Below are 13366 nucleotides of genomic sequence, written 5' to 3'. Positions count from 1 at the left end.
TCATCTTTTGAGGTATAGAGAAACTAAATCACAGAGATAATGGCAACCACAGCGACCAACAAGCAGGTCATATTGCGAGATTACGTCACCGGTTTCCCCAAGGAATCTGACCTCATCTTCATCGACTCCACCGTCGATTTAAAGATACCTGCGGGATCCAAGACGGTATTGGTGAAGAATCTCTACCTTTCTTGCGATCCTTACATGCGCATTCGCATGGGAAAGCCTGATCCCGGCACTGCTGCGCTAGCTCAAGGTTACAATCCCGGTGAGGTACACCACAAACAACACTTATTATTATAGTTTACGCATTGTTCTCTGGAAGACAAAAAAAAAATGAGAATCTATATGGAGAAACTCGATCGATTTTGTTACGTTTCCGGAAACAATTTCACTATTGAAGCGGATATGGATTTGGAAACACTGTTTTTTAAATTTAGAAAACATTATTCTAAACTACGACCAGTACGACGTCTCTTATGGTCTTGCTAATCTCCTTGAGAGACAGAGTCTTGAAGGACCCTGACGAGAAAATATATTTTGAATCGTGTAAAATGTTCTTACTGAATTGTTTGCAGCCAATCAATGGGTTTTCAGTGTCTAAAGTGATAGACTCTGGGCACCCGGATTACAAAAAAGGAGACTTACTTTGGGGATTAGTTGGATGGGGGGAGTACAGTGTCATCACTCCAGATTTTTCACATTTCAAGATCCAACACACCGATGTTCCGTTATCCTACTACACTGGACTTCTCGGTATGTTATCTCTGCTTCTCTTTTGGTCATGTTTGTTATTATTCACTTGGTAATTATAGGGAAATTGTCAACTTGCATAGTGAGAAATCTGGCATGATAGATGGGTCATATTGGTCTGGTCTTGAATTGTAATGCATGCATGCTGCATTGACACAAGATCCAAATCATGTAGAATAGTTGCTTTGATCGCTAACAAATCTAATTACTATGTTCAAAACTCCGCAAGCTTCATTAGTTTCCTAGTGTGTCTTAGAGAATTCCTCTGTTTCTGTCAGGTATGCCCGGTATGACTGCCTATGCTGGCTTTTATGAAATCTGTGCACCTAAGAAAGGAGAAACCGTGTTCGTGTCAGCTGCATCTGGTGCAGTTGGTCAGCTCGTGGGACAATTTGCAAAGATTATGGGTTGCTATGTCGTTGGAAGTGCAGGCAGTAAGGAAAAGGTAATCAGACTTTTTTTTCTGGAGTCCAATAATATAGAAAAAAAGTGTCACTTGTCTTTTTTTCTCTGTTGAGTTTTGTTATAGGTTGATCTTCTCAAGAACAAGTTCGGGTTTGATGAAGCTTTCAATTACAAAGAAGAGAAGGACCTTAATGCTGCACTGAAGAGGTCAATAGAGCATTCTTCTTTTCGTATCTATCCCTTTGTGATATAGAGAGATCTGACTCAAAACAATGATATATATTTTTGTGACCATGCAGGTGTTTCCCTGAAGGAATTGACGTATACTTTGAGAATGTAGGAGGCAAAATGCTAGACGCAGTGCTCCTAAACATGAAGTTACACGGCCGTATCGCAGTATGTGGTATGATCTCGCAGTACAACCTGGAGGACCAAGAAGGTGTACACAACCTAGCAACTGTAATCTACAAGCGGATTCGGATTCAAGGGTTTGTTGTCGCTGACTACTTCGACAAATACTTGAAGTTCCTGGATTTTGTGCTTCCATATATAAGAGAAGGGAAGATAACTTACGTTGAGGATGTAGTTGAAGGACTCGAGAACGGACCTTCAGCTTTGCTTGGATTGTTCCATGGTAAGAACGTCGGCAAACAACTCATTGTGGTTGCTCGTGAATGAATCAGGATTCAGGCGGTTTGAAAATAAAGCCTTCTCGTACGTAGGCGATTGCTTTTCGGATTTTTGTACAATTTCGCTATTTCTATTCTACAATTTTGTGCCTACAACAACACCCACAATAACATCATAATAGATTCACAATTTTTGTACTTCTGATGTTTTTATTAACAACTAAAAATATGTCATCATTCATTTACATTTCTACTGATTTTCTCTAGTTCTATAGTATTTTCGATCAGAATCAAAATGTTCGTTGGTAATTTGAATTTTGCAAGAATAAATAAAAAAAAACGAAGAAAGTCAAGGGCCTTTGTATGCTTCAGATAAGTGGGCCTGTGTATATGAGTAAAAAAGCCCAAGTAATTGCGTTGTTCTTGGCATAGCTTCTCTCTCTCTCTCGCTCTCGATAGACTGACTTTTTTTACCTCTGAAAATCTCGGTGTTGGAGAAATGGCGTCGAATCTCCTGAAAGCCCTAATCAGATCGCAGATTCTTCCATCTTCGAGGAGGAATTTTAGTGTGGCTACCACTCAACTCGGCATTCCAACAGACGATCTAGTCGGAAATCACACCGCCAAATGGATGCAGGTACTTTTTCGCGATCATGAATTTGTCTTTACCGTCCTTATTTTTGTAGCTCTTTCGCATCCCGAATAAATCTTTCCCAGACTTAGATCTTAAATTAGTCTAATTTTGCGTGAATTACTCGGGGATTTAATCTCGGTGATCTCCCCTAGGGTTAGATCGTTGAACTGGATTTTTTGGAAACCACAGGGAAATGCTGATTTCTGAAAATTGTTGGTAGGAAGTTTCTGCTCTGTAGTCGTTTGAAGAACTGAAGAAATTGTTTTCGATGTTGGATCAGTATTCATAGAGGCAAAAATCTGTTTGAAACTGCGCTTACAAGTTGTTTGGAGTTGAAGGACATTAGGTTTATCTTTCACAAGTATTACTGTTTTATTTCTTTAATATTACATGGAGAATTTGTGGTTTGACGGATAAAACTATCTGCGCTAATATCTGAGAATCATAGTTCCTTTCGTTGATGAATTTCGGTAGGTAGAAAATTAAGTATGTGTTTTTACTTATTAACTTTTAAGTTGTTTAGTCAAATCAATAAGTAGGTTTGAGCTTTTTCCTTTACGCTGTCCCTACCCTAAGTACCCTTTGACACCCAGATCAACTTGCCTTTTTTACCAATGCTTGAGACGACTTTGTGTTATAGGGTTGTGTTTGTTATGAAGAGATGGTTCATCACATACTCTTCCTAGTTAAAGATGGCAACTCTGCGTTCATATAAAATTAATGATCGAGTCTAGTGGAGTTTTAAGTTTGGTTGGATTTTCAATCCGTATATATGATAGAAATTGCATAGGATCTATACCAGTCCGTTCTGGTTAACTACGAAGTTTGTGTATCACTTTTTGTTTTCTTTGCCACTTTTCTGGTATTAACACTTTTGTGGAACCAATCTCTACAGGATAGAAGCAAGAAGTCACCAATGGAACTGATCAGTGAGGTTCCACCTATCAAAGTTGATGGAAGGATTGCTGCTTGTGAAGGAGGTTTGTCTCCTTTTCTCATCAGTGGCCCAATTTATTGAGTATATTTCTTTAATGAGCAAAACAGATATTAATGTGTAGATTGTGTTCTATAAAACTTGCAGACACCAATCCGGCCCTTGGTCATCCAATTGAGTTCATATGCCTCGACCTAGATGAGCCTGCGATTTGCAAGTACTGTGGCCTTCGTTACGTTCAAGATCATCATCACTGAAGGCAAATTCTGAAAGAGAAATCGCTAGTCTCACTCGTTTGCTTATTGCATTTTCTAAGTTTGTGTATCTTCAGCTATTACTTATAATAAAGGATTCAATTGAAGTCGGGTAAGTTTGAATCTTGTTTCATCCTCACTTCAGCACTCAAGTCATTTTGTAACATTCAATCAAGATCTGATATCGCTATATTTTGCATGCCACTGAGCTCATAAAAGAGCTATCTTTTCCAAGTTCCAACTCTAGTAATGGCCTTTTATGCTACCAAGATTTATTCGTTTATATGATTTTTTCTCGCTATTTATTACGGGTGAGCAATTCGCATAATTTAATTTCTTAAAACAAGTTGAATTTTTGCACTAAAATTTGAAGGACAAATAGACAAACAATGAGCCCAACAAGATTTTATTAGACGTACCGGGCTTACTAAGGCTTACTAATAGGTAGGCCTTTGTGTATCTTCGCGTCAACGACACGAAGCCAAAACGGGTGGTCTATAGCCCAGGGATTTCGTCGTTTTTACAAAATTTTACAAGAAAGGCGCGTGGTGGAAAATTCAATTTAACTTTTTTTTACTCATCGGTTAAATACATAACAAGCTGAGTGTGTTGCTGAAACTTTCAGGTAACTACAATTTGACTTGGATTACACTTTTATTTCATCTCGAAAAAAAACCGCTGAGTTCCAGATTTGTATGAACTAGATGGTGATGATCAAAATCTAAAAGTTCATCGTTTGAGCCAGAGTTGAGGTTGAATTTGAATCGGGAAGAGTGCGACAAAATCATTCGCAAAACCAACTGAAATTATTGAAGAAAAAAATACAGTATGTAGCAACTATCAAATCTAACTTTTTTCTTTTTGTTTACAACAAAAATTCTAAAATCGCAACAGTTTTGAACGAAATATATAGATATTTCTCAATTTTATTTAAAAACTAGTTTAATTTGAGCTTGGTCAGACAAAGCTATAAGCCAAGTACAAAACCTCTCCTTAAACCAAAAAAGGAGAAACAATAGGAATAAGTCTCTGCCTAAACCTCCGAACCAACATCAGAGAGTCTGTGCCTCTTGGCAAAAGCGTGAAGATTACACCACTTGATTGAATTTTGGTATATATCTATCTGATCATTTAGAATCTGTTCCAGCCAATTTTCTTCTCTGTTGATGCTCTGCAACTTTCTCATCAACAACCTCTCTGAAAAGCTTAGAGTCCAACACACATTCCTCACTTCCATAAACATTTGCTTGAACACTTGCCATCAGTTTCGCAATCTCTCTACCTGAAAACCCTTCGGTTACTGCAGCTGCTTCTTTTAAGAGCTCCTCAGTGACACCCTTTATCTCGATCTTCTCCTGTTCTTTCTTGAAGAGGCGGTGGAACAAACTCCGCTTACTTGGACCAGCCTCAGCTATGTACTTTTCTAGATAGAGCTTTAAAAGCTTGAACCGCTCTTCTTCTCCAGGTAAGGGGAATTCGAGAACCTCGTCCACTCGGTCAGCCACAGCTGAGTCTAGGTCACCAGGTCTGTTTGTGGCTAGTGCTAAGACTATGTCTTTGGACTGATCACCCGTGCGGAAGAGCAGAGCATTTAGAGCACTTCTTTGGGCTTCACTCATGTATGTTTTGTTCCTCCTGTCAGATTCCCATGAACATAACAAAACCATTAATAAAAAAGTGCTGAAATGATCAGCTTCTAATAATATACCAATAATAATAGCACTTACTCGCACAAAAAAGCATCGGCTTCATCAATGAAGAGCAATAGACCTCTCTTAGACTTTTTGCCCCAATCAAACAGTTGGTGAATCTTTGTAACAGCCTGAGATCCAAGGGGAGCAACATCTCCACCCGTCATCAATGCATAATCCAAACCCTAAACAAATTATGAACAATAGGAAAATAAGAATAGATGAAGGAACAAAACTCTGAGAATTTATGAACCACCTAAAACTAGAGCCAAATTCAACTTTCAGAAGTAATAAATGTAACTACCATCTTCTGCACTACCGACCTAACTCTATCTTCTAGAGATTCCATTGCCCATTTGGGTCTCTTCTACAACGGATTTTATAATAACTTAAATATATATGGAAAGAAATCATACAGATTTACGCGCAAGCTCTCTGGCAGCCATTGTTTTTCCTGTTCCTGGAGGACCATAGAAAAGCACATTTCGGAAAGGAGCCTGGTGGATTTTTGTGTTGGCGGTTGCATTAGCTAGCTGTTTAATCCTTTTGTGTAGTGGAGGATGCAAAATAACATCACCAAACCCTTTTCCATTTTTGGAAGCCGACTCCTTACGGCGCAATGTGGACATTACACGAGAAAGCGAACCAGACCAAGGGTACTTGCCTCTTGACGATTCTCGAATTAAGGATGGTTGTCCTAATATTCTGTCCACGTAGCTCCAGATAACCTTTGCACCTTCTCTGCAACAAGTAATAAAACAACCGTATAAGTTCCTATTTCAATATATGTAGACAAGTTGACTGGCAGGTAGCATAATCAAGAAATGTCAAAAGAAAATATTTGTTTATCAATAATTTAAACATATTCACAACCTTTCAACATTCGGTCTACATATGTAGTCTTTACCTTGTTGTGTAAATTCCCGCTGCGAGAGCAGTGACACCACCAACAGCAACAACCAATTTATTTTGATCTGTCAGAATTGCTCGCAAACCGCCTAGGAAAACAAGAGTAAAATGTCAAACACCTATAACAACTACAATTTCCATTTATTAGTGCTATGTAGGTCACAAATCTATTCTAATCACTAATTTATTTTAACTACACAGGGATTTTTCCATGTCTAGTTAAACCTGCCAAAAAAATCTAGACTACATAGAGACCATGTATAAATTTAAATCTCACACCTCCGATATGGTCAAACGTTGTGTTTATGGCAGCTACCCATTTCTCTCTTTCTGCATTTGCACGATCCACAAGCATTCTCCTGTTTACATCTTCAGCAAGCCTTGCTTCATGGGCCCTTCCTTCTGCTTCTGCTATAGCTTTCACTCTGATGGTCTCGCGTTCAACCTCAGCCTTCTCCCTCTCAGTTTGTCGTCTCTGTGCCTGGATCTGTTCCTCAGTAGCCCGTCGAGCTGATTCCTGTCTAATGGTCGAATCTTCTTGCATTTTAACAAGTTCTTGATTTCTTGCTCTGTGGTACTCATTCTCAGCCTGTATAACAATTTACACAGCAGAAGCTGTTAGAAAGAAGAAAAGAAACTACCAGTGTTGTAAAATTGTTTTGAGAATTACATGCCTGCATCCTCTTTCTTGCCAAGTCATCTTCATAACGGGCCATCTGCGATTTTGTTTGCGCTTGGTGTTGAGCAAGTTTTTTCTGTTCATCATATATAACCTTATGCCTCTCCTGTAAAATGGAAAATGTCAGACACAAAACTTTGCCGCCAAGAAGCAGATAAAAACCCAATAAATGAAATGATGCAGAAAATATGTCTCATATTGATCACTGGAAGCAGGTTTTGTCACAAGAAATTACTTTCAAGTTTACTAACTTCACAGTATAAATCAATTTCTGTCGCAACTCATTTCTATTAGGTAGCCATTAGTTGTAACACCATAATACAAGAATATATATATATATATATATATATATATATATAATGAAGTTAAAGTCAGTAGATCTCACAGTTTCAGATTGGGCTTGCATAGCTTTAAACTCTTGCGCCTTAGCTGCAAACTCAGTTTGCTTTGTCTCTTCTTGCTGTTTAACACTTTCAAAAACCTACAATGAACCAAATACACAACAACTATGAGCTCAACCACAACTGATAAAAACACAGAAAGAGGAACTTCAGAGAACCAACACAGATTGCTACCATTTTAAGCTCACACATATCTCTTTAAGCTTCATCATACAAATTATAACCTAAAAGAATCCATTTCTCAGCTTTCACTACCCTAAACGAAGATGCAGTAAAGATAAGAACTCTTTATCAGCTAGAGAAACCTTCCTATGAAGCCTTTCCTAAACCTAAGCATGATTCGATAGGGTTTCAGAGAAGATTCAAACCAAAAAAAAAAGAAAAGGTTCAAGACCTTTTTAGCGTAAGAGGAGCTGTTAATCTCCTTCAAGGCCTTAGCTCCACGCTCCAGAGCCTCCGGATCGAAACCACCGGAACTGGTCCTGGGATTATCATTCCGAGCTCGCGGAGGAGCAGAAGACTCTCCACCAGCAGCAGTTGACGGTGGCTTCTGAGATTGCGAAGCCGGAGGAGAAGCCTGCTGCTGCTGTTGCTGAGGAATCGAAGAAGTAGAGAATCCAGAGAAATTGAAAGGACCATCTGCAGAAGCGACTTTAGATTGCGCAAGAGATGCCGAAGCTGCTAGGGCTGAAATCAAACCAATCGCACATTTCTGAGCCATTCCTTTTCTGGGAAACAGAGACTTAGGGTTCTTCTATATTCGAGAATGCTGTATGAAAAAAAAAAGATTTATGAAGAAGAAATTGGCTTGGAGAAGAAGAAATTGGAAGCCGAAATATCTGTTGCCATTACAAACCTCCGACGAGAAGCTTCTCAAAGGTTTTCGTAGGGTTTATGCGACGGGACAAGTTTTTTTTTTTTTTTTTTCTGTTGGTTGGGCTAAATTTTACGGGTTTAACATTATGGGTCGGATTCCGGATATTTAACCCGATAACCCGACCCGTTCTTAAAAGGTTTCTTTCTGAAGCAAATTACAATGGGAGATGAATGAATGAATCAACTACAAACTCTGGCATTTATAAATTGAATAAATTATATAGATTAACTGTAGCAAAATAAATAATTCCATCAACAGATCAAAGATTACAAAAATTTTAAAAAGACAAGTAAAAAACAATGTCCTTTTCCAACAAACAAAAAAAAAAAAAAAAAGAAGACAATGAGAGAAGTTGTTGACTTGTTTCTATGTTTGGCTCAACTGTACTTTTTGAGTTTCTTGGCCAACCTCTGTCTCCATCTTTTCATGAAGGACCAAAGAGAGAGAGAGAGAATTGTTGAGAATACCAAACCTATTGAATCATGGGAATGTGAAAGATCCTCCGATTTGGGTGGAACCAGCGGGTGGATTAATGGCGACCCATAATAAAGAGATGGTGATGGCAACAAGTCCTGACCAAACATAAACAATGGTTGGAGTCCTTCCTCTTCTTCCCATAAGCCCTTTAGCGAATGGATATAAATGAGCCAGCACCCAGAAACTAAAGAACACTCCTCCAATCAACTTACTCCACTGTGGAATCACACTGTATATCGTCCTGCTAAACCCTACCGCGATGGCTATTAGATTCACCATCATGATTGTGATCGGTGGGATCATGAGTGATGACCATTTCACAATGTAGAGATCAGCGAACTCGTCGTCCACGTCGTCTCCTCCGGATTTAGATGTCAATGTGAATGAGATTTCGATTCCGGCAACAACTTTGAGCAGTCCTTGTATAACCGCGGCTAAATGAGCGCTTGTTCCTCCAATGAGCCAGAACTGCTCGTTTCTCCACCATTCCTCTAGTGAGATTCCTGACCATTTGATCTCTAGGAGAGCGAGCAAGCAGAGTGTAATGGAGATGATTAAGAGGTAGATAAGGAATGTGACATTGAGTGTTTGGACTATGAACTGCCCTGAGAAGAGTGAGAGCGCAGGGAGGAAGCAGTAGACGATGAGGAAGATTGATGTGAACGGGTAGATTCCAACATTCAGGTAAGCAATTCTCTGTAGGATTTTCATTCTCGGGCTAGCGAGGAAGGCGTTGTTTCTCGAGAAGAAGATCTCGACAGAGCCAGTAGCCCATCGGAGAACCTGGTGCAACCTATCCGTCAAGTTGATAGGAGCTGTGCCACGGAAAGCGTCCCGTTTTGTCACACAGTAAACTGATTTCCAGCCTCGGTTATGCATTCTGTAACCTGTGACCACATCTTCCGTAACAGATCCATAAATCCAACCAATCCGAGATCCCCACTCGGTTTTATCCTCATACCAACAAGAGATGACGGCTATGGCTTCTGCCACGGTTGATGCATCAAGAAGCTCACGAGGTATTGTGAGAGCACCGGGAGGTCGTCCGTTTTGCACAGCTGGATGATCTGCAAGAGGACGGCCTTGGAACTCTGCGACCGGGATTGAATCGATAAGGAAAGTGGAGTTTCCAAATTTCTTTGGAACCAAAGAAAGATTCATCTCTTCATCATCATCCGAGTCACCACCCATTCTCAAAGATCTGTTTTCTTCTGGAACACGGCTTTTCTTCTTCTTGCGAGGGAAGCAGCAACTGCAGAATCCAGGATGGTGTTCTTTAGCCCGAGGCGGATCAAATCCGTACAAAGCGATTCTTCTAAAGAGACAACCCGTTCCGACATAAACCGGACCCATCAGACCATCAAGAGCTCTCATGTTCACATCAAAAAAGACAGTATTGTGATTTGCATACCGATCTGATGGGTCAATACCTTCAAACCGTTGCGGGAACTGAACGTAGCAAAGCCTGTCACCGCCTCGATCCATCATGAAACACATTCCTTCTCTCAATGCCTGAGAGTTGTATATGTAATGATCACAGTCAAGATTCAGAATGAATGGACCGTTGGACATAATTGCAGAAGCTCGGACCAGTGCATTCATGGCTCCTGCTTTCTTGTTATGGTCATAACCCGGTCGCTTCTCTCGCGAAACATAGACCAGAAGCGGAAGACGAATGTCAACATCTGTAAGATCCAAGAACCCTTCAGATACTCCATGTAATGGCTCATCACTAGGCGGCTTCAACATCACCTGCATTTATCAAAATTTTGAAAAAACATTCGTATTAGAGGCGGCAAAGAAACTGAACCAAACCAAAAGTTTGTTAATCCAATTCAACCAAACTCCGGCTTCAGTTAAGTTTTGAATGAACTACAATGCTCCAAACCAAATGAACATGAAATAACTGAATTGAACCGACATGTACCTGAATGATACCAGCATGGTCACTACGGGTATGATCAGGACCAGAATTTAACCAAGTTCCAGGCCAATGAGTACCATCAGCCATCCATGTAGCTTTAGGAATCTTGACTGGCTCTACTATTTCATCGTCTCTGCTCTGTCTCTGCAGCTTCATGGCCTTAATCTCTTCCCTTGCATGATAAGCATCAGAACGGCGCCTAATAGAGTCAGGCAAGCTGTTGATCCTAACCTTAAACTCATCATACTCACGCTTGACCCGTCTCCGATCCTTAACGAAATCAGCCTTCACCTTGTTCTTGTAAGGATCTCTTTTCAGACTAAAGTATGAATCTGGATTCCTCGGCTCGATATTGTGTTTACGACAGAAAGGAACCCACATGTTTGCAAAACTCGCTGCTTCAGCCATAGCTTCAAATGTCAAAAGCGCTCCTCCATCATCTGAAACATAGCAAGCAAGCTTTTCGACAGGGTAGTCAGCAGCGAGAATGGACAAAATGGTGTTGGAAGTGACAAGAGGAGGTTCTTTCTCCGGATCTGCTGTAGATACAAACATATCGAGTCCCGGGAGATCAGATTTCCCAGTCGGGTTGCTTGGTGTAGGTGTTTCAAATTTTTCTTTAAGAACATTGAGATCCGTAGCTCGGTTAATAGGACACAGCTTTGGAAGCTGATCAAGAAGCCAAGAAAAGGCGAACCAAAGCTCACAAACCACAGACATTCCCCATAGCCATATTGCATCTTGGTTTTTGTGCTTAATCCTCCACATCAAGAACAATGCAAGAACAACAATTCTGATAAATATCAAAAGCCTACACAAGAAACTCAAATGTGTCAGCTAAAGTTGAACAAATGTAAGCGGTCCGGATAAATATTTTGTAAATAAGAAAAAACTTTTCCACCTGTAAGGACTAATAACAGCTGCAGGAATCTGCAGTTTTCGAGTAAGCGGTCTCCACGGTCTGCTCATCAGATCCTGAGGTCCCATACCCTGTCCACCATTCCCATCCTTGTCCCCGAAGTTCCCGTCTTTTGTCCAGAAAGCATTTCCATAACCGTAAGTCCCACTAGTCTCAAACAACCACCTGTTGTGATCAAAATCCCCGGTTTGACTCCTCATCAAACCAGACTTAGTCGACTTCATCAGTGACAATCTTCTCTCCATCTTCGACCCACCCGCTGGTGGCGGAAGCATAGGCCGTTGCTGCTGCTGCCCCTGCGCCTTGTTGTTATCAGCAAAATCAGCCAAATCAGTGTTCCTGTAAGGCTCCTTACACCCGGGACACATCCCGCCTGTTTTCACAGCATCCACAAAGCAATCCCTACAGATTTTGAAATCACACTCACAAGGAAGAAGATCTTGACCTCTCTCATCACTCATGACCTTGACATCACATCCTTGAATGGCGCATGAGGAGCCTTTGGCACCAGCCATCTGTGGGTGGCTAGTCGTTGTCTCGATCACTTTGTCCATAAGATGAGCACGAGTGACGCTGTTAAAACCGCCAGTAAACAAGGAACTGGACACGTACTGCTCCTCAACCTTCTGAGAAATGGAAGGATCCATAGGTTGGTTATCAGGAGTTTGCGGAATCTGGACGGTATATAAATCAACACTTCCGAGTTCGCTATCGAGATCATCTCTCGAGTAGTTGACATAGCGTCCAGAGTTAGTCCTGCGGGCAAATGTCACAGAGTTTGACGGAAGCGGCTGCTGGTACCTCCCAGCTTCAGCAGCATCAGAGTTCGATGATAGATTGGATCTACTGTTGGTGAAGTGATTATTAGACGCCATGGTCTAAATAATAACAATATCCACCGGACTTCGTAGCCGGCAGATCCCTGAAACAAAGCAAAAGTAATAATGGTCAAATCCCTTCTAGTCATTGTCAAATCACAAACAATTTTCACAAGATCTTAAATGATTATTGATAGATCTTAAAGAAGAACAAATCTCATAATAATGTGCCATAAAGACATGAAAAAAGACAATGATCATTGTTTCACAACCCCACCAAAAAAGCTTAAATCTGAAGCTAAAGAGGGAAAATTTAAATGACTTAGCTCAATTTTAAAACTCTCAACACACCCACAAATATAGCTTTCCCATTCCAACTATAAGACGATCTCACAAACAAACTAAACAAGAAAAGCAAGGATGTAAGAACAATACCTGAGAGGCTGTAACAGAGCAAGGTTAAGCTTCAGATCTTCTTCACACGATAGGAATTATAGAAGAAGAAGAAGAAGAAGAAGAAGAAGAAGAAGAAGAAGAAAAGGGCTTTAATTTTAATTTAAGAAATCGATTATGAATAAAAGAATGTGATCGTGTAGCCCAAACTAGTTAAGGAAGAGAAGAGAGAAGAGAGAAGGGAGAAGAAGTAGAGACGAGGAAGGGACTTAGTCGTGAGCAAATACATCAGCACTACTAATACACGTTATGATGGCAAACGATAACCCCCTCAATTTTTTTATTCTGGAGAGATCTTACCATTAAAATAATGATATATAAAAATAAAAAAAAATCGAAGAAGGAAGACGAGAGAGGATGAAAGAAGAAGAAGATCCAAAGATCTCACAGCTCTATTAAATTTCTTTTTTTTTTTTACTGGGAAAAAAATTCAGTAGCTTTTGAGACGGTAACAGTGAAGGACGACTGTCAAAACGCCGGCGAGCGAAGAAACCGGCGGAGAATTTTTTTTGTTTTTTAACCTTTTGGAATCCTTTTTTGAGTTTGGGGTTTTCGGACAAGGTAGCGAATTAAAAGGTCTCATTTTTTCAAAGGAAAAGTGAAAAAGGA

General features: G+C 40.2%; 4 protein-coding genes across 4 annotated transcripts; 2 read left to right on the top strand and 2 right to left on the bottom strand.

Moving 5' to 3' along the window:
- The first annotated feature begins 39 nt into the window (after positions 1-39).
- On the top strand, positions 40-2034 carry LOC104763934 (NADPH-dependent oxidoreductase 2-alkenal reductase-like). The gene is made up of 5 exons (XM_010487342.3): positions 40-273; positions 579-756; positions 1032-1198; positions 1283-1365; positions 1458-2034. The coding sequence occupies exons 1-5, from the start codon at positions 40-42 to the stop codon at positions 1834-1836; spliced, it is 1041 nt and encodes a 346-aa protein (XP_010485644.1). The 3' UTR covers positions 1837-2034.
- A 131-nt stretch (positions 2035-2165) lies between these two features.
- LOC104763933 (NADH dehydrogenase [ubiquinone] iron-sulfur protein 6, mitochondrial) lies at positions 2166-3843 on the top strand. The gene is made up of 3 exons (XM_010487341.2): positions 2166-2424; positions 3317-3401; positions 3503-3843. Exons 1-3 carry the CDS (start codon positions 2287-2289, stop codon positions 3610-3612), a joined length of 333 nt encoding a protein of 110 aa, XP_010485643.1. The 5' UTR covers positions 2166-2286; the 3' UTR covers positions 3613-3843.
- Positions 3844-4503: 660 nt separating this feature from the next.
- On the bottom strand, positions 4504-8338 carry LOC104763932 (uncharacterized). The gene is made up of 9 exons (XM_010487339.3): positions 8146-8338; positions 7684-8058; positions 7274-7369; positions 6884-6994; positions 6489-6798; positions 6208-6298; positions 5717-6041; positions 5337-5485; positions 4504-5244 (listed from the first exon to the last, which is right to left on the bottom strand). Exons 2-9 carry the CDS (start codon positions 8008-8010, stop codon positions 4737-4739), a joined length of 1917 nt encoding a protein of 638 aa, XP_010485641.2. The 5' UTR covers positions 8011-8058; positions 8146-8338; the 3' UTR covers positions 4504-4736.
- Positions 8339-8364: 26 nt separating this feature from the next.
- On the bottom strand, positions 8365-13338 carry LOC109124574 (cellulose synthase-like protein D3). Its single transcript, XM_087501929.1, has 4 exons — positions 12740-13338; positions 11469-12408; positions 10571-11378; positions 8365-10395 (listed from the first exon to the last, which is right to left on the bottom strand). Exons 2-4 carry the CDS (start codon positions 12359-12361, stop codon positions 8647-8649), a joined length of 3450 nt encoding a protein of 1149 aa, XP_087358055.1. The 5' UTR covers positions 12362-12408; positions 12740-13338; the 3' UTR covers positions 8365-8646.
- Positions 13339-13366: the final 28 nt, after the last annotated feature.

The sequence above is a fragment of the Camelina sativa genome, chromosome 19 (assembly GCF_030686135.1).
Source record: "Camelina sativa cultivar CO46 ecotype springtype chromosome 19, ASM3068613v1".
In the NCBI taxonomy this organism is placed as follows: domain Eukaryota; kingdom Viridiplantae; phylum Streptophyta; class Magnoliopsida; order Brassicales; family Brassicaceae; genus Camelina; species Camelina sativa.
The sequence above is the reverse complement of the archived record's forward strand: the minus strand, read 5'-3'. Positions and strand labels throughout refer to the sequence as shown.

Bases quoted from the DNA above. Each gene is read 5' to 3' on its own strand.
- LOC104763934 (XM_010487342.3), top strand. From the start codon at position 40: ATGGCAACCACAGCGACCAACAAGCAGGTCATATTGCGAGATTACGTC. The intron at 1,199-1,282 runs GTAATCAGACTT...GTTTTGTTATAG, and splicing joins GTGCAGGCAGTAAGGAAAAG to GTTGATCTTCTCAAGAACAA. The intron at 1,366-1,457 runs GTCAATAGAGCA...GTGACCATGCAG, and splicing joins CTTAATGCTGCACTGAAGAG to GTGTTTCCCTGAAGGAATTG.
- LOC104763933 (XM_010487341.2), top strand. From the start codon at position 2,287: ATGGCGTCGAATCTCCTGAAAGCCCTAATCAGATCGCAGATTCTTCCA. The intron at 2,425-3,316 runs GTACTTTTTCGC...CAATCTCTACAG, and splicing joins ACACCGCCAAATGGATGCAG to GATAGAAGCAAGAAGTCACC. The intron at 3,402-3,502 runs GTTTGTCTCCTT...TAAAACTTGCAG, and splicing joins GATTGCTGCTTGTGAAGGAG to ACACCAATCCGGCCCTTGGT.
- LOC104763932 (XM_010487339.3), bottom strand. From the start codon at position 8,010: ATGGCTCAGAAATGTGCGATTGGTTTGATTTCAGCCCTAGCAGCTTCG. The intron at 7,370-7,683 runs GTCTTGAACCTT...GGTTCATTGTAG, and splicing joins GCTCCTCTTACGCTAAAAAG to GTTTTTGAAAGTGTTAAACA. The intron at 6,995-7,273 runs GTGAGATCTACT...TCCATTTTACAG, and splicing joins TGCAAGCCCAATCTGAAACT to GAGAGGCATAAGGTTATATA.
- LOC109124574 (XM_087501929.1), bottom strand. From the start codon at position 12,361: ATGGCGTCTAATAATCACTTCACCAACAGTAGATCCAATCTATCATCG. The intron at 11,379-11,468 runs GTGGAAAAGTTT...TTTCTTGTGTAG, and splicing joins GCTGTTATTAGTCCTTACAG to GCTTTTGATATTTATCAGAA. The intron at 10,396-10,570 runs GTACATGTCGGT...TGATAAATGCAG, and splicing joins ACCATGCTGGTATCATTCAG to GTGATGTTGAAGCCGCCTAG.